Source organism: Anopheles aquasalis, chromosome 2 (assembly GCF_943734665.1).
Source record: "Anopheles aquasalis chromosome 2, idAnoAquaMG_Q_19, whole genome shotgun sequence".
NCBI lineage: Eukaryota > Metazoa > Arthropoda > Insecta > Diptera > Culicidae > Anopheles > Anopheles aquasalis.
The window spans coordinates 15,222,501-15,244,687 of NC_064877.1; the positions used below are offsets into that span (position 1 = coordinate 15,222,501).

Here is a 22,187-nt window from a genome sequence, read left to right on the forward strand (position 1 = left end):
GTATGAAGAGAAACGAAGGAGGGTACTAATGCACAAGTTGAGTTGCAACGGTGGTGTACCACGCGGTAGAACCCCAGCAGGGAGGGACACGCAATCAAGTTCGACTACTTTCAATAGGTAATGGAGGAATGCGGAGTGAAGAAAACGGAAGCGTTAATTGGAATCCGAAAAAGTAGCGAAAAACAAAATCTAATAATTTTCTACCTGGTGCGGTGCGTGGATTTGGTGTACGTTTAATGGCGCAAACAATTTCGAAACAATCAAGATGTATTCGGGCCATTAAAGTAGTTTAGAGCAAATATGGAGGGAAGAACGAGAGCGCGAGAGAGAGAGAAAAGGAGGGAGAAAGTGATGCGACAGAAAACTAAATAATAAACGTTACATTGATAAGAGAACTGTACTCAACACTGTCCTTCGAAATACATAAAACAAAAAAAAAACCATCAAACTTATCTTATTATCTCTTAACTTTAGTTTAGTCCTTTAACTTGTGATAGAAAACCGTTAGAATTCAAACAAACGGTCGGTTTGACTGTATCGGTTCAAAACCGATTGAAGAACCGAATGTCGAGACAGCTCGTCGATTTCCTTAACGCGCTGCCACACTGGTTGCGGTACGTGCGGCAAATTTGTACAAAATCACAACATTGCTGCAACTGCCGCTCGTGCCGCAACAAAAGCACATCTGAACAATCTCGTTGGATACCGTGCTTGACAAGCCATAACGCGTCCGCAACTGCCGCAAGTACCGCAACCAGTGTGGCAGCGCCTTTATTTGTTTTGCCGGCTTTTGTTTGACAACAGGAAAGGCCGGCTGCATAAATCGCTGTAGAAGGTGAGAAATTATTAACTTTTTTGGACTATTTCTTGCAAATAAGAACAAACTAAAACTCAAGTCAGTGTTCAAACATTCCCTATTGCTTGAAGCTGGGCCCGCAAGATGAGTCTCGAGGACGATGGGCTGGACGGAGAGCTGGCGTGCTCCGCTGAGCAGGCCGAGGCCAAGGAAGACCGGGTCCTGACGCAGCAGGTGGACGCGGAAGAGTTCCTTGCCTCGGAGGGTATCGCACTGCTGGAGTACGAGAAGCAGATGTTCTTCGATTTGCTGCACACGGATGCGCTCGTCGTCTGCGCCAAGTAAGTACACGGCGGACGCTTCTGAAAATGCGGTCTCAACGTTCGATTCTTGTCTTCACAGAGGCATCAGTTACGAGCGGGTGTTGCTGAACCTGCTGAAAATCTTCTGCGACAATTCTACGCTCGTGCTGGTCGTGAACTGTTCCGAGACGGAGGAAACTTTCTACAGAACGCACCTGGAAAATGCGGAACACATTCACGAGACGGCCAAGCTGACGACGGAACGTGAGCGCACGTACCTGCACGGTGGCATCCAGTTCATCAGCACTCGCATCCTGGTGGTGGATCTGCTGAAGAACCGCATTCCGATCGAGCTGATTACCGGCATTTTCGTGGTGCGTGCCCACGAGATCGTGGAATCGTGCCAGGAAGCGTTCGCTCTCCGGTTGTACCGGCAGCGGAACAAGGTTGGCTTCATCAAGGCGTTCTCGCGCAACGTGGAAGCGTTCACGTACGGGTACGGGCACGTGGAGAAGGTGATGCGTAACCTGTTCGTGAAGGAGCTGCTGATTTGGCCCCGGTTTCATGTCACCATTCAGCGCTCGCTGAAACCTTACGAGCCGGCCGTGGTCGAGATACAGATCCCGATGACGCACAGCATGATACTGTTACAGACGAATCTGCTCGATCTGATGAACTATCTGGTGAAGAGCGTCAAGAGTTTGAACCGCTTCGTCGAGCTGCAGGAGGTGACGGTGGAGAACTGTGTCACGAAGAAGTTCCACAAGATTCTGCAGGCCCAGCTCGACACGATCTGGCATCAGCTGAGCGCTCAAACGAAGCTGATTGTGGCCGATCTCAAGGTGCTCCGTAGCCTGATGGTGTAAGTATATCTGGAAGAAAGGAATTTACTCTCTGCAGACCGATATCGTTAACTGTTGCTTTTTCGTACAGATCATGCCTCTACGGTGACTCGGTGTCGTTCTATGCGCTACTGAAACGCTATCGGACTAAGGAGTACGCACTCAGCAACTCAGGCTGGACGATCATGGAGGCCGCCGAACGGGTGTTTACCGTGGCCAAGGAGCGCATTTTCAATCGAGAGAGTGGTAAGCTACTCTTCAACTAGCTACTTCTGTCACTAATCCCGAGTACCACCCCGATACTTTTTGTAGAATTCGAACCGGAACTGTCGCCAAAGTGGAAAGCGCTGCTGGATGTGCTGCGTGTCGACATCCCAGCCGATATCAAAGAGACGGCAGGTAAAATTCGCCGCAAGGAAGAACGTCAAAAGTATCTGCAGCAACAGGTGAAGATACTGATTCTGTGCCAGGATGCAAGGGCCTGCTATCAGCTGAACCAGGTGCTGACGCAAAGCCCCGAGCGCTACCTTTTCTACCAAGCGCTTAAGAACGACATCCCGGTAACGAAAGTATCCGAGAGCTTCAGTCACATCTCGACCGAGGAGGATGTTGTCAACTTTAAAGTGCAAGCATTTGAACCAGTAGTTCCGAAACCGACCCGAACATCGGCACCGGTCCCGGGGGTTAGTAAACCGGATAAAGCTGGCCCCACCAAAGGACAGGCATTCCTTCGCGAGAGAATAGCAGCAAAGCGTCTGGAGGCGGCCGAAGAGCAGGAGGCACGTAAACGTCAACAAGAGAACGAGGAGAATGGTACCGCAGTAGGCGATGAGTGTGAAGAATCGAAAAAATCGGAAATGGAAACGGAACTGGCGGCCCGGGGGGGAGAAGATTTAGATTATCAGCGGTACTTCCGCGATTCGTACATTCTTACCATGTCTCAGCGGCCACCGGTGAATGCGGCCGGTGAAGACGACGACAGTGAGTCGGCCGCCGATGTGAGCATTCTCGAGAGCGGTGCGTTCGAATCGTTTGCCGAGATGGAAAACATGGATATCACGATGGTGGTGAAGGACTGTAATCGACCGCTCGTGTTCATTCAGACGTTCAAAAGTGAAGCAAATGGAGCGCTCGGGTCGCTCGATCGCACGCTGGAGCAGATCAATCCGCGCTACATCGTCATGTACCACACGAACGTGACGGCGATCCGGCAGATCGAGGTGTACGAGGCACGCCAGCAACGTGCCGAGATGGCACGCGTACGCGTCTTTGCCATCATCTACTCCAAGACGGTCGAGGAGCAATCGTACCTGACTTCGTTGCGGCGCGAGAAGCAAGCCTTCGAGCTGCTGATCGACACGAAGCGAGTAAGTGCCACGATAGGGGGGCAGAGGATAGCGAGCGGTCAATAACGCAGTTTCTGTCACTTTACAGACTATGGTGGTACCGGAGTATCAGGACGGTAAATCCGAAGACACGATTATGATGCTGCAAAAGAAACAGGAAATCTCAAGCCGCCAGGCAGGTGGCCAGGAGGTAAAGGATCCTAATGAAATCGTAACACCGCGAGTGATCGTCGATATGCGCGAATTCCGGTCCGATTTGCCGTGTCTCATACACCGTCGAGGCATCGATGTCGTGCCATTAACCATCACGGTAAGACATACAATCGTTCACCGAGTGAATCGCTTTCATCTTGCCGTTCCTCTCCTTTCACACTCGCAGGTTGGTGATTACATTATCACACCGGAGATTTGCGTCGAACGGAAGTCGATCTCGGATCTGATCGGTTCACTGAACTCTGGCCGGCTGTACAACCAGTGCATCCAGATGACACGCTACTACGCCAAACCGATTCTGCTGATCGAGTTCGATCAAAACAAACCGTTCCACTTTCAACGCTACTTCATGGTTTCCGGAGGAGGTTCTTCCGGCACCGGAGGCGCCGGTGGTGGTGGTACTTCACAGAACGAAGACATTATGGCCAAGCTGCAGCTGCTAACGATTCATTTTCCGAAACTGCGTCTCGTCTGGTCACCGAGCCCTTACGCGACGGCTCAGCTGTTTGAGGAGCTGAAACAGGGCAAAGCGGAACCGGATCCAGCCGTTGCGGTCAAGATTGGTTGTGATGAGCTGTCCACCGATGAGATCGAGCCGAGCGGGGGAAACGATGGAACGTTGCTAGCCAACAGCGCCGATGTGCAAGAGTTTCTTATTAAGCTACCCGGCATTACGTCGCGGAACATTGGCCGGGTGATGCGGCGGTGCCGCAGCATCCGTGAGCTGGCCCAAAAGTCACAAACCGAGCTGGAGGAGCTACTGGGTGGGGAGGCACTGGCGAAGCAGCTCTGGGAGATACTGCACCTGGCGCACAAACCGACGCTACCGGAATCGAGTGGCAAGGCGCACTGGGCGGCCAAGGCAAAGGCACGCGGCGGTGGTCGCGGTCGATGTGATACTAATAAGTGAGGTCAGGATAGGTATTTTGTTTGTTAATTTAAAAGGTATTTTTCAAGAAAAAAAGGAAGGCCTCTCCTTTAGTGGGTTGTAAAGAAATTGATTAAGATTCCGGAAAAAAGGGAAATTGGCAGTAGTGGCTATCACAATAGGCTATGCGTTGGTTGTTATGCGTAGTCTCTTTGCTGCTTACTTTCAATCACAGTAACATTGATGCAGAATTGTAGTTGTCCCAAGTAGGTCTTGAATGTAGAAGACGAACGCATGGAACCATCGAGCAGGCACTGGACGGCAGTATCGATTTCTTGGTAGAGCCCCTTTCGACTGGTGAGCAAGAAAGCAATATGCTGCCTCTTCCCTTACAATCATCGTCCAGCCACAGTCAATGGAAGCTGTTTTACAAATAACGAACGACAACGAAAGGACCGGAAATAAGGAAATTGAACCAAATTGCCAACGCTCCACGTTCGGCGCACAACCCCTCCTTAGTGTTTCCGTTGAAATGAGGTTGAATCGCTTCCGTCGGTAGCATAGACTTTGCTCCTGCGATTCCCCGGGGAGGAGGAAGATGCTCAGATTAATTTTCACACCCGGCGGTCTCTGGCGGCATTATCATAGGACCCTCGTCACCCCACTCGGGTTTTCTATCCACAGGCACGGCGGCGCGTGTGTGCGATGAGAGATTCCTTTACAAAGCGCGTCGCATAGGTCGCATGCAGAGTCGCAAAAGGACCGAAGGGACTAGCTTGCAGCGAATGGAATAATTTGTGTTTATCCAAAAACAATTCACATATGATTATCGGAAGGACGAGAGCAACTCGCCCCCCGGACACGTGGCTTGAAAGACCGCGTCCTTAGTACGCGGAGGAAGAGAGCATAAAAATTTGATTATTTACATTTATATTCCTGTTTTCGGTGGGGAGCGACGAGGACGGGGGGTATCCTTCCAACCATTGGCATAGCATTATCTTCCCGAGTTTCTATGATGGCGGTCCTTCTGACTTTCACTGGCACGGTAGTCCCAAATTTAGTCAACCAGTTAGTCCTGGCATGTATGGTGCGGGTTTTGGTGCGCTCATACTGTGGAAGACCGCACGCATAACCGCCAACACTGGGCGCAGAGTAGCAGCTCTGCGCTGTTGGCTGTCCTCGTGACGGCGAAAGCGTGATAGATGAGCACCGATGCGTGCCATGGGGCGGACATACAAAGAAAAATCAGTTCCACCGTGCCCCGGATGTACCGGAGATACACTGCCACCCCCGCAACGGGAGGTCTGCACTTTCTTCTTCGCATAACTGGGGGGAGCGGGATGTACGGAGATGAAATATTGTTGTTGTTTTACTATTGTGGTTCTGCCTTTCTGCGCCCATCGGGAGTTCATCGGGTCGATGAGTCATCGTTCGGAATGGCCGGATCGTCTCGTCCCCCCAACCCAGGAAACGGTCGCTGCAGCACATGTGTGTGCTTGTTGAGGGGGGATGGGACGAGATTATTTCTTTGCGTGTAAGAAAGTGCCAGCAGAAGAAAGGAGTCCACGAGAACCGCCCAGTCTCCGTCCGTGGCTGTAGCTGTTAAAGAGCAGATAAGACACTTTCCGGGTCCATCATTGTGGCAATAATTTAATGTTTCATGTCCAAAAGGGGGAGATGGGATTGTTGCGTATTGTTGCTGAGCATGAGAAGTTTGAAGAAATAAAGAAAAGATTCCCCCCAAAAGCATGCGGTGTTCTTGTATCCTTATTATTGCGAATTATCACGTGAAAGACACGGTTCCAGCTTCGAAAAATCCTCTTAAAAGATCACGACAAACATCGCGAACCACGTGGCCGCGTGATCACGCGTGCAGCGAAAAAATTTGAAAAAAACCCAAAACTAAACAAAACCGTGCAGTTTTTAGTCGTTTTACTAGGGCACCATAACAGAGCAGGAGGTAGCTCTGCCTGGTCAGTAGGCGTCAACCGGCAGGCCGCCATCTTCGATCGCCATCATTCTCGCCATCTTCGATCGCCCGTTTGCATATGGCGGGTCGAATTTTTACCTGCGAGTGCCAGCCAATCGACGATTAGCGATCAATTTGCAATGGCCGCGATTTGGCGAAGCAAAACTTACCTTTTTCATGGCATTTTTCTTTCGTGAACAACAAAGGAATCAGGGCGAGTAACTCTTGAAATGTTCTTGCTTTTATTAAACGCTTTTTGCATCGTCGGACAAGCCCGTAAATTCGCAAATGCGTCATCACTTTTCACGGTCATCAATTGTGTGCTGTGTCCGGTTTCGCTCGCATTTCCGGTCCGTAGCCGGTGGCCACTGGACCAGACTAGTCAGCCACTGGAGACCGATTGAGCAATTTGTTTTAATTTATGTACAAGTCGGTCTTGATATTAATCAAATTAACACCATTTTGAAGAACGCAAAGAGAACGCGATGGAGGAGGGGAAGGGAGAGCTGCTTGCTTGCTCTGCTGAAGCCGGTCATGGCCACAGCAACCGCGTTTGGGGCACTATCTTCGGTTGCTTTTAATTTGTTTCTCTTCCTCCGACGGTTCGTGTCTCGTGAATGGGAGTCTCCTGGAGTCTCGTTTAGCAGCGGAGTAGAAAGTGGGAAGCGCAAGGGACACAAACGGCCGAACCGAACGTCTGCGGACGGTTCCGGTGTGGGGGGAGGGTGGGGTCCAGCAACACAGCACAGAGTCTATTTTCAATAGATTTACAATGGATTACCACCGGTGTGTCTGTGTTGTCGCCGGACGGTGTACCGGACGCTGGACCTTAAATGGAATAGGACGGCTTGTTGGCTTTAAAACTTTAATGCCGGAACATCAACAGAAGAGAAGCGCACACCAGAGACAGCAGGGCAGGTGGAAAAACGCCGGCACTCTCCTTCTGCGTGTGATTTAGAGCGCGATGATTTAAGGCGTAAAGCCAATGGCCTGGCCTGGCCTACCTTAGCCTAGCCCTAGTGCATCTTCTCCGCCCGTCTCCTCCATGGCGGTTTGTATGCATTGCACGAAACGAGAGCGAAATCGGTAATTGGCCGACGGTGTTTTTTTGGCTCCGGTGTGGATGCGAGATCCCGTACACCACCCACGCGAATGGCCATGAATATTAAGGCGCCTTAGCACCGGCGCTAGTAACTCTTATCGGCGGAAATACCGTCGCGATGGCCGAGTGTAATGGTCCGGTGTAATTAACCTAGTTCGTCGTACCACGGAGAACGGTCCACGTGGCTTCGGTGGACAGGAGGACTGTTTACGTTCTACGTGGCGGTCGTGGTGGGTGCGAAAGGCTCTTTTTTTTTGTTAATTTGCACCAGACTGCAATTAAATTCCATTTAATTAAACGCAAGCCGGGCTTCCGGACACGACAAGGAGATGGTGAGGGAGCCCACCCGAAAGATTCAGCGGAAATCGATCGTTCGGATTAGCTTAGCCTTAACTCAACCTTCAGTAGGCGAGAGAAAGAGAGAGAGAGAGAGAGAGAGAGAGAGAGAGAGAGAGAGAGAGAGAAAGAGAGAGAGCAGGGAAGGTATGAACGCTTCGTTATCTGGTCGAGTTTCCTAATGTTCTTTTGATGATGATATTCTTGGATGGTTTTTCAATTAGGGAAGCGAATTTACATGCTCACATGCCAACATGTTCTTTTGCTGTATGAACCAATCTTTTACACTAAATTTAACTTAGGTTAAAATATTCAATTTATGAAACATAAGAGGAATCGTAACAGTAAAGCTATCGATAGCTTTCCAATCACTTTCTAGTGCCATTACCACTGGAATTGTGTGCGAAAAGTTATCAAAGCAAGCAGATGCATCTATGACAGGTTTTGGGGTTTTTCTTTCTAAAATTAATTAAATGACTAGCTGTTTAACTTTACAATAGATTTGGGCTAACATTTTTAACATAATTATCAAACTTCTTCCTGAAAACACTTTTAAGACACTCTAGTGAAGTTAATTTGTTCTACCAGACCAATCAGCATGGCTACACCATCGAAGCAATCCTTGCGCAACCCAGTAACGAGCAAGCAGCCACCATCAACCGCCATATTCACCAACAGAGAACACGTGCAAAGAAGGCAAAGGCGACTAGGATAGTGTGGTGTGATGGCTGATAGTGATAATCCACAGCATGTGAGTTAGTGTGGGCGCTTCGCCCAGCGCATCATCATCATCATCATGAAGCTGTCGTCATTGTCAAGTGTAACCCAAGCCTCACAGCCTGCAGACTCTGTCGTCTTCTGTCTCTCATCTCATCCAACATCATTAGACTGACGTGAAGGCGAAGGCTCTCCTGGCTATGCTACTGAGATTGTTCTTTTACCGGGCCAGATCTCACATGCGACGACGGCTGGTCGTACGTCTTTCATTCATATCAAGGATGAATGCCTTGGCTGGCGGTTGGATGGCCACTTTCCACTGTATTACGTTCCTCTGCCATCGTATAGCTGCGCTAGTACATTGTCGGATGCTTACACAATCAAATTTGCATACCAGCTCTACGAGTAGAGCAGAAAGGGAGACAGAGAGAAGCGAGTGAAAGATGCTACCATTCTGACAAACGAAACGTGCTCCCTTATATGCCCATGTCCCGCATTCGAGCTGCAGTCGTCTTGAAGTGGTTGTGGCTGGCTTGGTGGTCTCACCACGTACCCCCGCTTGCTCCCTCCAAACCCGGTGTGCCACACGTTGCGTTATGAGGGAAAATTGAAGAACATAAAATGCAAAACGAAGTGCAAATGGTAGCGCCAACTATTAGAAAGTGCGTGCTCCCCGGCGCTGTGCACACGCTGTTGTGATCAAGGGCTGGTTTCCGGAATGGCGTTAGGAGCGGGGTTCCTCGTGGTGTACCGAGGACAATTTACGATACGATCGTTTTCACACTCGAGCCGAGGCACACACTACCACACCGCATCGTCGCTGACAGACAATTTGCATAGGAAAACGTGAGGTTTCCTCTTCCTTTTCCTTTGGCACACGATGCTGGTTGGAATGCAGCATGGCATCCGGAGTACGTACGGAGTGCAAAATCGAGTTATGAGACGACGGAGGGTGAAATGATGATGTACGACGATGACGACGGTGGCGTTCCAACACCCAAGAAGGGGTTCGTTGGGCGTTTTGGAGTTATTGGGTGCGGTTTTCCGCTGGGTTGTCCTGAGTTGTCCTTCACTACCAGCATTCCTTCGTTCGCACCAAGCCGGGATGTCAATTTTTGGTGTTTTATCCTCCTTCACTTCTTCCTCCTGATCGTCATCGGAATGCCGCGGCAGCCAGAAGACAGCGTAGACTAAAAATAATATGTTTTCATCAATTCCAACTGTTGTAATTGCGCTCCCACTCCCTCCCTCTGTGCGTTTCTGACTCACCTCTTGTGTTGTCTTTGAAATCTGCAGCCAGGTCGAAGGATGTTCCGTAGTCAGCGCACGTCCTGCATGCCATCGCGGATGCCACACTGTTGCTGGAACTCGCTCGTACATCGCAGCTTCTCAAGACACCCAGCCAAGGGTGCCTTCGATCCATCCATCCATCTAGATCGCATCACATCGTCAATCGATTTTGGGGTTTTTTGATGAATATAAATGATAATTTCATTTCCCGTTCCATTTTCCGTCGAGCACCCGCAGTGTCCTGTGGAGTTGGTTGGACGGATATTGCCCGTCTCTCTCTCTCTCGCGATGTACCACCGAGTCCGGCTACTGATTACTGGAAGGAAGCGGGAATGTGAGCTGCTAGAGCATGTATTTTCATCGAAGAAAATTCATCATCATCATCATCGGAAGTCAATAGGGATTAGAGATGGACGGTTGTGTTGGTTGGGGGGGATTCAACATACCCGGTAGCATCTAGCTTACTTATGTTTCCGGTGTTGCTAGTCGGTTCGGTGGTTCGATCGTTGTCTGTTTGCCATCTTAAATATTCAGCAGTACATCCAGTCGATGGATTCCTGGACTGGGGATTAATGCTTCACGCTAGATAACACGCCAGATAGGAAGGTGTTGTGCTGAATGTTAAGTGCCGCTAGAAAGGGTTACAGGATGCCAGGAAGGGACCGAATAGGAGAAATATTATCAGTGGATATTGCTTATTTTAAATTTATCCAAAACATTCGAAATAAAACAAGGCAACATAACAACGGAAACATCACAGCAGTGGGCGATTGAATGTTTGCTTCGCCAAAGGTTCCTATGATTTACGAAGAGATTTTCTATGTTCACTATTTTTAAATTATTAAGTAGAAAATATTCATTCTGTTTTTTAAATGTTTTACTCAGCAATTTCATCACTAATTATGTTAAGTTTATCACTTAGCTGAAATCTAGTATGATGAAAAATAAGAAACGAAAAGAATAACAAACGGCAGTAAGTCTCTCTCAGTATTTCTGTCTTCCAAAAACGGAACCTGAAGTTCACATTGAGATACAAAAATTCCCCCAAAAAAGCTAGAACATTCTCTGGTGCTGTGCTGCATTTGCGATCGTTACTGCGTTCGTTAAATGCGTAAATGAATCCTATTGCGCCGTTCTCTCTTCCTCTCTATCTCTGCATTATCAGCTGTGGCGTGAAATCAATTACTAATAGCCACCGCATCAACGGGCTCTGTCCACGTTCATGTTTCCTCCTCTCATGTTTATTCATCAACAACACGCCCCACATTCGCCTTGCACATTCGTCCTGTGCTAGCATTATCCAATTTGCACAAACCACCGGTCGACCATTCGCTTTCGTAAGTTGCTTCAGTCGGTCGGCGTGCCAATTTCTCTTCGATGTCTAATTTTACAAATAATAAACAATAAATCTCATTTTTCGTCACTTCACGGTTGATTTCCCGGCGTTGATGAGGAGCAAGAGATTGCGGAACTCACCATTTCCAGCTGCCAGCAAGCGCTGGTGCCGATCTCCGCTGGTTTATTACTTTCTCTACGTTGGTACAGCAGCTCGCTCGTCCGCTGTTGGTGGAATCATATCGGGACAAATATCATCCTACCCCCAGAAAATGAAGCGGAACCTAGGGACCTGCCACTCCTGTGCTAGTAGTGTGCTGACGACCAGACCAGCGGCCAGCACCAGCGTGACGGATTGTTGCGAAAATATTATTCCATCCGAAACCAATCATCGAGATTGAGATAGAAAGCCACTCGAGGGCGTGTACGGTGTCCGGCCAAAGGTTCCCCGGTGCCTCAGGGGAAAAGAGCCGGTTCCTAATCGCCTCTACCCGGTGGGGGACATTAATTTCTTTTTCCCCGGATTTGAGCCGCAACCGAACCAGGATGCACGAGACGGCGAGGGCTGAGGGTTTGGTGGGATAGAATGATAGTTTCTGGTGGCGGCCAGACCAATCTCCCTGCGTTTTAGTGACACGAGGATGTCCACTGAGGGCAGAAACATGTGGCAATGCGGATTATGTTTACCTTATGCACAACGCAACGCTGCATTGGTCTGGCGGTTAGTCCCCCACTCCGTTGTTGGCTCGACAAAACGCGTCGATCGAACGTGCAAAATTGAATAAATTGTTGTCAGCGGTGGCCGGACGCTGGAATTGGTTGGATAATATTTAATTCTATTCTCCGAATGCATTATGCCCACGTAGCTCACGAGGTGTCAATTTCCCAGAGGCGATAGTTGTGAAAATGTCGAGTGGTAATGCTGCCACATTGTGTGCCCAGCAACATTGCTGTTAATGCTGTTCGATTGTGATTCGAACTCGTTTTATCGTTATGGTATGGTAGCCTTGCTAACATGTTGTTGAAATATAGTTTTGTAAGTTTTATTTGATGAGGAAGAAACATGTTTTGAAGAGAAAAGCGTCTAAAGATAAGATTCTAAATCACAGTTTACTCGATTTCCGTTATAGAAACTAAACAAGTATCCACTAAAAAAAGGTTGATTTTTGGATCAAAAATTGCAGTGCTCACGTTGATCACGGAGTCTTAATTGTGAAGCTCAGTGTTCATAAGCCTAAAAAGACACATAACATAAACCCAACAAACATATTGGCTGCAGAATCAATAACAAAGGCCTGAAACCGGTCGATTAATTCGATTCGAACTCGCTACGGTGAAGGATTCCAAAGATCCTTACCCCCCCAATTACCGACCAATTAAATGCTAAGCTGCTCCCGTTGGCTTAACCATCCTTAAGTCCTTCCTTACCTGCAACGCACTACACGCAAACGATCCTTGCCTGTGAAGAAATGGTAGATGATTAGTATGATTGCTCGTTGGTCAGGCTCACCTCGGCAACCTACACCAAGGAGCCAAAAGTTAAAACAATTCTCCCTTCGCCTCCCCCGGGGGCGAGGCAGCCGGAACTGATTGATTGAATCCTATTAGTGGTATTAGTTTGCCGGATTACTTTTTTTTTATATGTATATTTGCCCCTTCGTCTGGCCTTGGCGTTGCAATCGATTGCGAGGACTATAGGCAGCAGCAGCAGCAGCATCATCATCATCAGCCATACGGCGTTCATCACAAATTCAATCAATAATTGCGCTATCCCCCGCCCCGGTCTTCGTCGTATTCTGCTTTTGCTTCGTTGTGGCACGTCTTAGATTAAATTGATTCGTTGCCCTCCGTTGGCCAGCGCTGCTGGTCTGCTATAGTTTCATTCTTATTTAAGACGCATTCGCTGTCGACGTCGTCGAATCCTAATCGGATCTCGGCTTCGTCTTCGTGTCCTCTTTTGGTTTAATGCTCACCCCGCAAACAAGTCGTTACGGCGATGATGCTGCTGGTGTTGCAGATGGTTTAATGTTTTTTATGTGGATGAGAAGAATGCAGGAACATCATACCCAATTCATTGCAACGGTTCAATAAGCTTGCGGTCCTTCTCGAAGGGCACAATGCACAATTAAGTACTTGGAAAGGACTCCGGGACCAAAAAAGGATACGGCAGGGTGTACGTTTGTGCTGAGTGCATTTGCGATTTTCGGTTGCAGCTTATTACAATGCAAATATCTGCAGCACAGTGAACGAAACGGCTTCTGTATGGCTTTCACTTCAACAACCTCGTTGTCCTCGTGTTAATGTTGTGAGGCTGCTTATGCTTTCTCTCCATTTTTTGTTCCTTTTTTCCTCTCTCACTTTCCCTTGCAAGCATCCTTTTTATGCTGCTGCTACTTCGGGACATCAAGCTCCTGGCAATGTATCAACCGGCCCCGGTTTCCGGTACTCCCATTTCCCTCCGAACGGTGTGCGGCTTCGCAGATATTAAGTAATGAAAGCGGATTTCAACATTATCGGATTATTGTTTACTCTACGCACACACTATACCGGGCGACCGACCGTCCTCCCGGAGTTGAAGTGCGTTTTCCCCCTTGCATCCATTGCGCTTTCTCGTGCTGGACAACTTTTCCTCGTTTTTTTTCCAACGCTTGGTACCAGCAACAGAAGCAGCAGTCTCGTCTTATCCCTCTGGTTGCACTGTCGATGGAGCGTATAATAATGGGGATAAATTATTAAAAATAATTCCCTCATTCTGTTGCAATCCCCTTCCTCCCTCCCTTTTTCCTTTCTTCCTCTCCGCGCTTCATCTACAAAAGCATTGCGTGGAGCAGATGAAAAGAAAAGCAGGAATCTGTCACTGCAAAGCGTTCGATTCGCTGTTGATCAGCTGCTACAATGCGATCGACGTAAGTAGGCGTAGGCTCGCATCACGTTGCATTAATCTCAGTTGATGCAGCACGAACGTTGTATTATGCAAAACGGCAACCACTTTCACGGGCCGCGAAATCCTCCAGACCGTAACGAATACATTACGAACCGTGCATCCCAGAGCAGTGCTTTCCAATTAATGGCCACTCGCTGGAAAAGAAGTAGAAAATAAAAACCAAATCTCTTCAATTAGCCGGAATCAGCCGGAATAAATCTTACAATTTACATTTTTAAGCATTTTTGAAATGCTCTCGAGCAGCGCAGTCCTTGAGGAAGATGTTACTGGAACCAATTGAAAACAAGAGCAAAAACTAAAAACCCTCCCATCCAGCCCACTTATCGTCCCGGTTTCAGTTGCTCTCATTCATCATTCGAACGGCGCGTGTAACGATCTGACAATTATCGAACCATAAACCGACCGACATTAAAGGTCGGTTAATTTTTACGTGATAAATGCGTAACGGGTTGTCCTCGCGCCCCCTTCTTCTTTCGGACTTAATTAACAGCACCCCAAACTCGGCAACTGTTACACGCACCACCACCACCACCACCACCAGCGTGACGCCATCGATTGACCAACGAAAAAACGGAGGAAAACCCGCACCAGCAGCACTTCCAGTGCCCGATGGCATCGATTAATGAAGCCATTATTTGCTGTTCTCGAGGACACACGGCCGCGATGCCCATTGGGCCTCCAACTGTGTCGTTTCTCGGTTAAAACGCGGTGATAAAAGGGTCCACCAGGTCCACCGTTGCGCAGTTAATGCCCTAATGCCGGACAAAAGTTGGGCGCCGTCTCGAGACTTTTGGTCCTTTCTTGGACACTTTCTCCCTCGCCTTTGGTGTCGCGCTGGTTATTGGTGTTTTTGGTGCCGGGGCTAATAATGAAACATTGCCATCATTAAACTCTGGAGCATGTGTTGCGTCGTTGGTTTGCTCCCGCCCGGGCCCGGGGTGTCATTTCGTTTAATTATGGAATCCTTCGGGGGTCATGTGCCCATTGATCCTGTGCCCCTTTCGAGTGTCATCGTGAGCGTAAAAAGGGCCAAACGGTAGAGACCCAACGCGTTGTGACTAATGTGGCGCATTTGACACGATTTCAGAACGAGTAGCCCGAGTCTTTGTGTCTCTGATTGATCTATTAACATAATTCAATTTGTAAACCAGCACACGCAAACGAACGGTGCTGATAGGTAGGAGCGTTTCAGAAAGGGGTTGGTAAATATTTAATCGCGACTCAAACCACAACACCACTGCCGGCCTGGTGCCCGGCCCGGTATCGCTAACCTCAAACAAATGAGTGTCAATAGTTTAGCAAACAAGCCACTCGCTACCGCGCACATTTACACATTAGCTAGATCAGATGCGATGCTGGTTGTTCACATTTGTATTCTCGCGCATCCATCCAATCGGTGGTCACTAGTGTCCACTGGTGATGTTTGTGGATCGAAAATGGTCCAAAAAGGGGTTAATAGAGCTCGGCCGGCTCCGATTACTGATTAGCGAGCACTGGGAACTGGAATAATAGTTGGCTCTTAATTAAACTGTGCTACGTGCTAATTGAGATCCCTGGGATCATTCTGTTGTCCTTCCGATGGTTGCTTTGTTTTCTTTGTTTCAACCTTTCGTTTACATCCACGAATTCGATTCCTGGCGTTCATTTCTAGTGCGTAGCCTCCACTTTACGTTAAGTAAACTATTCCTACTGGCCGATTGTCCTGGAAATTAGATCGATTAAACGCTTAAACGAACTGGACAGACCGCTATATATACATCGACAAAATGGACGACGCCATTGTGCGCCATTGCTTCGAGATGAGCTCTCTGTTTCATTGTGCCCGATGCTTGATCAGTCAGTCCCTTCTGGTACTTCCCGGTGGCGCCAGCTTACCACCACCTCCACAGCCACCAGTTGCCAGGCCCTTTGGCCGTGTGGGTGCCCCGTGAACCGCAAACACCGCAACGCCCTCTCATTCAAAATGGCCAACGCTATGATAAATGCGCCTTTGCCTCAAGCCAGTTTCGGAAAACTCCGTCAACCAGAGACACAATCAACAGTTAATGGCAAACGGTGGATTGTCTCAACTTTTCCGAACGAAAGCAAAGGCATCCCCGAATGGTGTTGGGTTGGCGCCAGTCTGTCGCGCGCCACCACGGCATGCCATGCCATGGTCGTCCGTCCGGTCGTCGGACAGTCGGTCGGTTGGTAATGGTGGTTGTGTTTATGTTTGTTTTTCGTTTTTACCGAACGTCGGTGGAGGTTTTTCCCGGCGTATCATCTCGCACGATAATAAGGAGGCTGCAGGCGCCGCGTGAGAAGAGGAAATTTGGTGTCCCTTTGGGTGCCAGTGGACTGTGGTCCTCCATCGTGGATCACTCCGTATTGTGTTCGCTCCATTCCACGTCCATTGTGGCGGTGACCACTTAGCCGTCTCGTCACAATTGATTATCCTTGCCCTTAGGACACTAGCTGTCTCTACTTGGTACTTGGGCCATGATTTGCGGGAAAAATAAACATGTTCCCAAACCCTGGCTCTTTGCATACCGAATGAAAAACGCTTTGCTACCGATTCACCACGAACACAAAGCGGAAAACAATGGGAAAACAAATGGAACGCACAAAGCGGTTCGCGGAATTCCTGAAGTGGAATGGAGAATGCGGGATTCCGTTTTGGTTACAAATCCATTCAATCGATCGACTGGCAAGCCGCTCACCGGATAGTGGTTGATCGTGCGAGCGCGAATATTGAAAAAGGCTTTCTGCCGGTCCGGAATTAATGGTCCAGCGCGGCACCAGCACCGCTTGCACTTAAAATCTCTCTTTCCCTTTCATATGGAGTTGGGCTGGACAAATAAAACGCCTTCAGCGCTCCACCGATCGAGCCATATGTGTTGCCATGGTAAACCTTTTTTTTTCTTATTGCAAAGCAAATGCATAGGCATGTGGAAAAGCAACCGCGCTTTTCCCGTTGCCTTTTTCATGGCTTTGGCCATGGCGTGAAAGGATACAAAATCACTCGCAAACACTCACTGGAAAGCTGTGGTGTGGAGGGCAGCTTGAAATGTAAATACCGGGCTGACGAGTGCTCAGTGATGGGTCCTTGGAACGAGGACAACGAGGAAGCAATTCATGTAGCCAGATCTAGTGCAGTGCATAGAAATGGGCACCAACAGTAGCACCACCAGCAGCAGCTTTAGCGGCAATAAAAACAATATCCTTGCTCCCCGTCACAGGTTGCACGTGCGCAGGATTCACATCGTTGTGACGTGTATGGGCATTGTGCGTGTTTGTGTGATTTGTTTCATTCCGAGGCTTTTCGTTCTAGTTTTGGATGGATTCCCGGAAATACAACTATTTCCCACCCACCACCCTTTCAGTATAAGCATAACAACATCGGTAGCAGCACCAGCAGCAACCACACAGCCACTACAATAACAACAAAACGGAAAATGGTTATGTTGGGCGTACGGCCCTGGCATTTTGTGGCTTATTTTCCACTATCAAGTTTCACGAGCTGGGAAAACATTTGTGGCGGCCATTCCAGAGACTGTGTGCTTGTGTGAACGAGTGAGAGAGAGAGAGAGAGAGAGAGAGAGAGAGAGAGAGAGAGTGAAGAATGTTGCTGCACTGCCAGTACATGCACGATGCACTCGGCACATAAAATGAAATGTTTTAATTCTCGTCTGTTCCGTCTGCTTCCAGTGCCCGTCATTCTGTTTTTTTTTTCTGGGACAGGACTGGAATTGCATTAAGAGCGATAGTTTTTGGCAAACGATGTTCTATCTCGCCTAGCGCACAGATCCTTGTAGCTGGAGGAGAGTGTGCGGAGAACTTCAATTTCCACTGAAGAGCTCTTTAAGATGAAGTGCGGAAGATGAAGGATCGTAACAGCAGAGGGGAACGTTGAATCCACTCGTCAGATCAGAGGGGGTGCAGCAGATGAGTAGCTTATCCGTATTTCCAGTAACAAGATAAGAGCATTGGTACCGCTTGACATGGCAGTTGTTGTAACGTTTCGTTGAACCATGCATGAGCTACGGTATCATATGCCCTAACTAAAGCAATGAGCTTCGTTGTCCTATTTATAATCTTATAATTGATAAGACGGTTTAACTGATTGGCAAGTCTGTTTGAAGCAGCAGACAAGCTCAACATCCTTTTCTTTGGATGTCTCGGAAATTTTGACGTTGCCATAAAGAGTAGAAATGGTAAGAATGAGTCCAAGCAGACATGCTGTTGACTCTCGAGCAAACAATTAAGATAAAGAAAATTAAACGCCTTCTCATGCCAAAGACTTCTACAAAAATTTGCAATAAAATTTGCACCAAGAACACGGATACACGTCAATAACACGGCGCAAAGGGATATTGGAAAATTGATCCGAATTCCTCAGATTTCCATCATCCATGATTAAAAATACGCGTCCACCGTCAAATCATCTCTCGGCCACCGCGGCAGATAGCCACCGCGGCCACCGCGGCATTAGCTGGATAGGCTGGACCAGCCCTTCCAATACTCCCCATAACTTCCATAAAATCCATAAAACAATTTGAAGTCATAAAGTAGTTTCGCTGTGTGATTCGCTCTCACGCCGATGGCTAAAGACAAGGCAATCCGCACTCCACTGCACTGCATCGAAAGAAGTAGCCAGCCACCAGAGCCTGACCATGGTGTGCCCTCGTCCGGAGGATCGAGACACTACACTTTATGCTGCAATTTTCGAAAGAAACTTCCATGGGACAGAGCCAGCGGCTGGCTAGCTGGCTGGTGGAACGAAAAAGTTAACTCCACTCTTCCTCCGTCAATGCAATCTCGTCTCTGGCCCTGGCACTCGCCGACTTAACGAGCACTCGGTAAGATTGCCCCCCGAAGCCGAATACTGGCACTGGACGGTGACGGATGAAAAAAAAAGAGGAGAAAATGGAACCCGATGGTCCCCCTGGACCCGGAAGTTGGTCAATTCGCAACGGGGTCCAAAAAGGCGGAAGAAAAAAGAAACTCCAGTAGAAGTTCTCGAGCCGAAGGAGAAGAAGAAGGAGTAGAATCCCGTCACACAATTTGCAAAGTGACGTTGAGGATCTCATCATTTTGCATTCGTATATGAATACACGCCTTGCCCTTTCGAGTGCCCCATCGCACCGGAGTCCGGGAGCATCTGGGTTCGCAACTATCTGGGGGTTGTGCACTTATGTCCTTTCCTTTGTTACACTGCGCCTCTCTGTGGGAATGTGCAGCCCTAGCTACACACAGTAGTTGAGCTTACGGGGATCGACCTTACGTCTGGCGGCATCGTGATGGTAATCGACGCAGCTGCCGTTAGCACTTTTCTTTATCGTCGCCCCGATGTTTGAGTAAACTTTATTAAATCCACACCCGACGGCGGGGGGGTTGCATTCTTGCTTTGCCTCAACTTTGTCTCTTTGTCGAGCTGAGTTTCCTCCCGGGGTTCTATCCAATCCTTGTCACCAGCTCCCGGGGCCTGATCATGGGTTATTACTTTATGCTTGAACACCACGCAACAACAACATTGGCTCTCGTTCTCTCGTTCGTTCTCTGTGCCTCTCTGTGTGTTTATGTAGACAAAGTTTAGCAGAATTAGTTGCGTTGTAAAAGTGCTAGCGATGAGACAATGTGATAAAACTTTTAATGATCACTTCCCCTGAGGCTGCCCGGCCTCCCTCTCTCTCTGACATGGGTAATTGTTGCTCGTTCCTGGGGTGCTTCACCTCTCGGGAGCATCTCGGAACGACGGATGGTGAAGGAATGTTAAGCGCGGAACATGCCAATCCAGGACCGACACAGGGCACACCGGACCACAACACTTTTGACCATAACCTCGGCACGTTAAAGTCAAAAACCACAATTGACCAAAAAGGCGGGGCGGATGTGAGCTAATATTTTTGCAACATTCTCCCCTCAACCACCTCTCTCCAGTCGGCCAGAGTCTGCCGGTTTGCGCACCTGACAATGTTGGATGTTGGAAACATCCTCCGACTTTGTCCTGACGGAACCCAACAATTTGTTGCAGTGGTGATACGGTGTACTCTTCTAGTTCTAGCTGGTCTAGAACCAACTCTAGTTACAAATTTGCTGGTCCTTGCCTCGGTGTGTGACTCAGTGGTTCATGATTTTAGTCAACTGCGTTGGAAAAGTTGCCCACAAACCACCACCACCGCTGAGCTGAACAGAGCTAGAGGAACGTCCTAGTCGGCGATGGAATTTGCTGTCCAACGAACTGACGCCGTGCATGAAATGCATAATTCGGAGGGAATTGTAACAGGTGTTACCGGGTACCCGGCCGACCGACCGATGCTGTAACTGTTCGCAGTTGTCGTTGTTTTGCATTGTTCCATTTTGGGGGGAGAAAAGTAAATAGTTGACGCAGCACATTGTGTCATCCTCGGCGGTGTGACCTAGCAGGAATTCCGCTTAAGTCAAATAATTTTGGAAAATTCGATTCGACAAATACACCAGGGGCAGGGTACGACGGGAAATCATAAATGTGAGCCATTCTTATGCATTTTGGAACGCACAAATGAAGCCAATGAGGAAGTCATTGAGAACTTATCATTCATCGCGCTCTCTCCCCCTCGATCTGGCCTTCTGTAACAATCACTGAAAGGTGGAAGGGGCGACTGACGGTTTGCCTAATCAATGAGGCATTTGTGTGTGATGTCCTGAGCCGCGAGCCTCACAATCGTAACTCCCCCCTTAAGCAGTAACTTGGCCTCCGAGTATGCAGAGCTTCGTTACGTGCCCCCTAATGTTTTGACATTTGTTTGCCGGCTTCATCAGGCCTGCTTTGTTGTGCGGATCGTATCGGTCCTTCGGTTCTAGGAGAGGGTACAGTAGGCCTTGGAACGTACTTATTTGCAGCAGTTCGTCAAAATTGTTGGTTCAAACCACCACATGAACGAATGTTTTATATAACAGTTACAATAGAAAGTTTTCTAAACCTTTTCATAGCTTCATGGGAATATAATTCTAAATTTGGTTAAAGGGAAAAGGAATATCATTTACAGTCTATGTCAGTACAACGTCTGGTGATACCGTTCCTCCGGTAATTGTTGATAATCAAGCTCGTTACCTTCAAATTAGCTCGATGTTGTACTCATGGCAGCCACCTCACTTCAGATTCTCTACCTTTTTTTTTTGGAAGGAGGTGAATTGCTGGAGCAAAAACCCTCCCCATGGTTGATTGCACATAGGTGGTTTCACAGAAGAGAACCGCTCACCAATAGGGCAACCTCGTCCCCGGATCCAATCAACTCAGCCCCCTACCTGGAGGGATGGCACGTGCCACGTGCCTGCATAAGTTATTTGAAACTAATTTTTGCATAAATTCGTGTGCCACCCCGTTCCCTCTGCCGTTCCCCGCGAGCTTTCTCCTCCCTGCTTGTCAACAAGTGAGTTGTCACCGGCGACGGTTTTTTCCTACGACGCTCCAACCAAATGTCAAATGTCTTTGTTCCTCGAACTAGAAGAAAAGTATCGCCGGCCATCTTGCCGGCCACCACAAGTTTGTCTACACATTATCGGTGACCCCATCACCGAAAAAAGGAGATGCAAAAGAGAGCGAGTGGCACTCGTGCACGACACTCGCCTCCTCGGCGTCGTCCGATTGTGGAAATTTCGGTTAATTAAATCGTATCCTGGCACGTATAGCACGGCCGTGGAGGGGGGGCGGTTTTAGGGTGCCAACCGCAACGAACGCCACCCTTCTCTCTTTCTCCAGCTCTAGGCTGTGATTTGTTTGATTAGGTACCGGCGAACTTAATTAGTATTGCTACACCCGTGCCAGCCGATCAGACCTCTATCAGGCTTTCGAAAGGCAAACAGTCAGTGCCGAAGTTGGTGCGAAGAGAGGAAGAGAACCTTCTCTCCTATTCCTTCTTGTTCAGAGGCTCCTGGAACGAGACCTCTAGGCTTTCTGCTATCAGGCTCTGCGGGCACCATTAATTGATTAATAAAATTTTGAGCAGATAGCGAGACTCTCGCACGGGCCACGGGTCTGTTTGCTGATCAAACTTCACCATAAGGCGGATGTGTGCGTGCTCCTGTGAGATTGATCGAGCACCATGGACAGCACCGGTTTTGGTCCTCGATAGGCGCACGGTCTCACCTCAATTTTATGCTCGGTTT

At 48.6% G+C, this 22,187-nt stretch overlaps 1 protein-coding gene across 2 annotated transcripts; it reads left to right on the plus strand.

Moving 5' to 3' along the window:
- Positions 1-803: 803 nt before the first annotated feature.
- On the plus strand, positions 804-5,133 carry LOC126580938 (DNA repair endonuclease XPF). 2 transcript variants are annotated; one of them, XM_050244291.1, is made up of 7 exons: positions 804-835; positions 901-1,137; positions 1,199-1,960; positions 2,032-2,186; positions 2,253-3,307; positions 3,375-3,596; positions 3,666-5,133. In XM_050244291.1, exons 2-7 carry the CDS (start codon positions 941-943, stop codon positions 4,407-4,409), a joined length of 3,135 nt encoding a protein of 1,044 aa, XP_050100248.1. In that variant the 5' UTR covers positions 804-835; positions 901-940; the 3' UTR covers positions 4,410-5,133. The 2 variants fall into 2 exon arrangements, with proteins under 2 accessions (XP_050100248.1, XP_050100246.1); XM_050244289.1 differs by lacking the exon at positions 804-835 and having other exon boundaries at positions 837-1,137.
- Positions 5,134-22,187: the final 17,054 nt, after the last annotated feature.

Excerpts from the sequence above, each read along its gene's own strand:
- LOC126580938 (XM_050244291.1), top strand. The coding sequence starts at position 941 with ATGAGTCTCGAGGACGATGGGCTGGACGGAGAGCTGGCGTGCTCCGCT. Across the intron at positions 1,138-1,198 it reads GCGCTCGTCGTCTGCGCCAA|AGGCATCAGTTACGAGCGGG; the intron begins GTAAGTACACGG and ends TTGTCTTCACAG. Across the intron at positions 2,187-2,252 it reads CATTTTCAATCGAGAGAGTG|AATTCGAACCGGAACTGTCG; the intron begins GTAAGCTACTCT and ends TACTTTTTGTAG.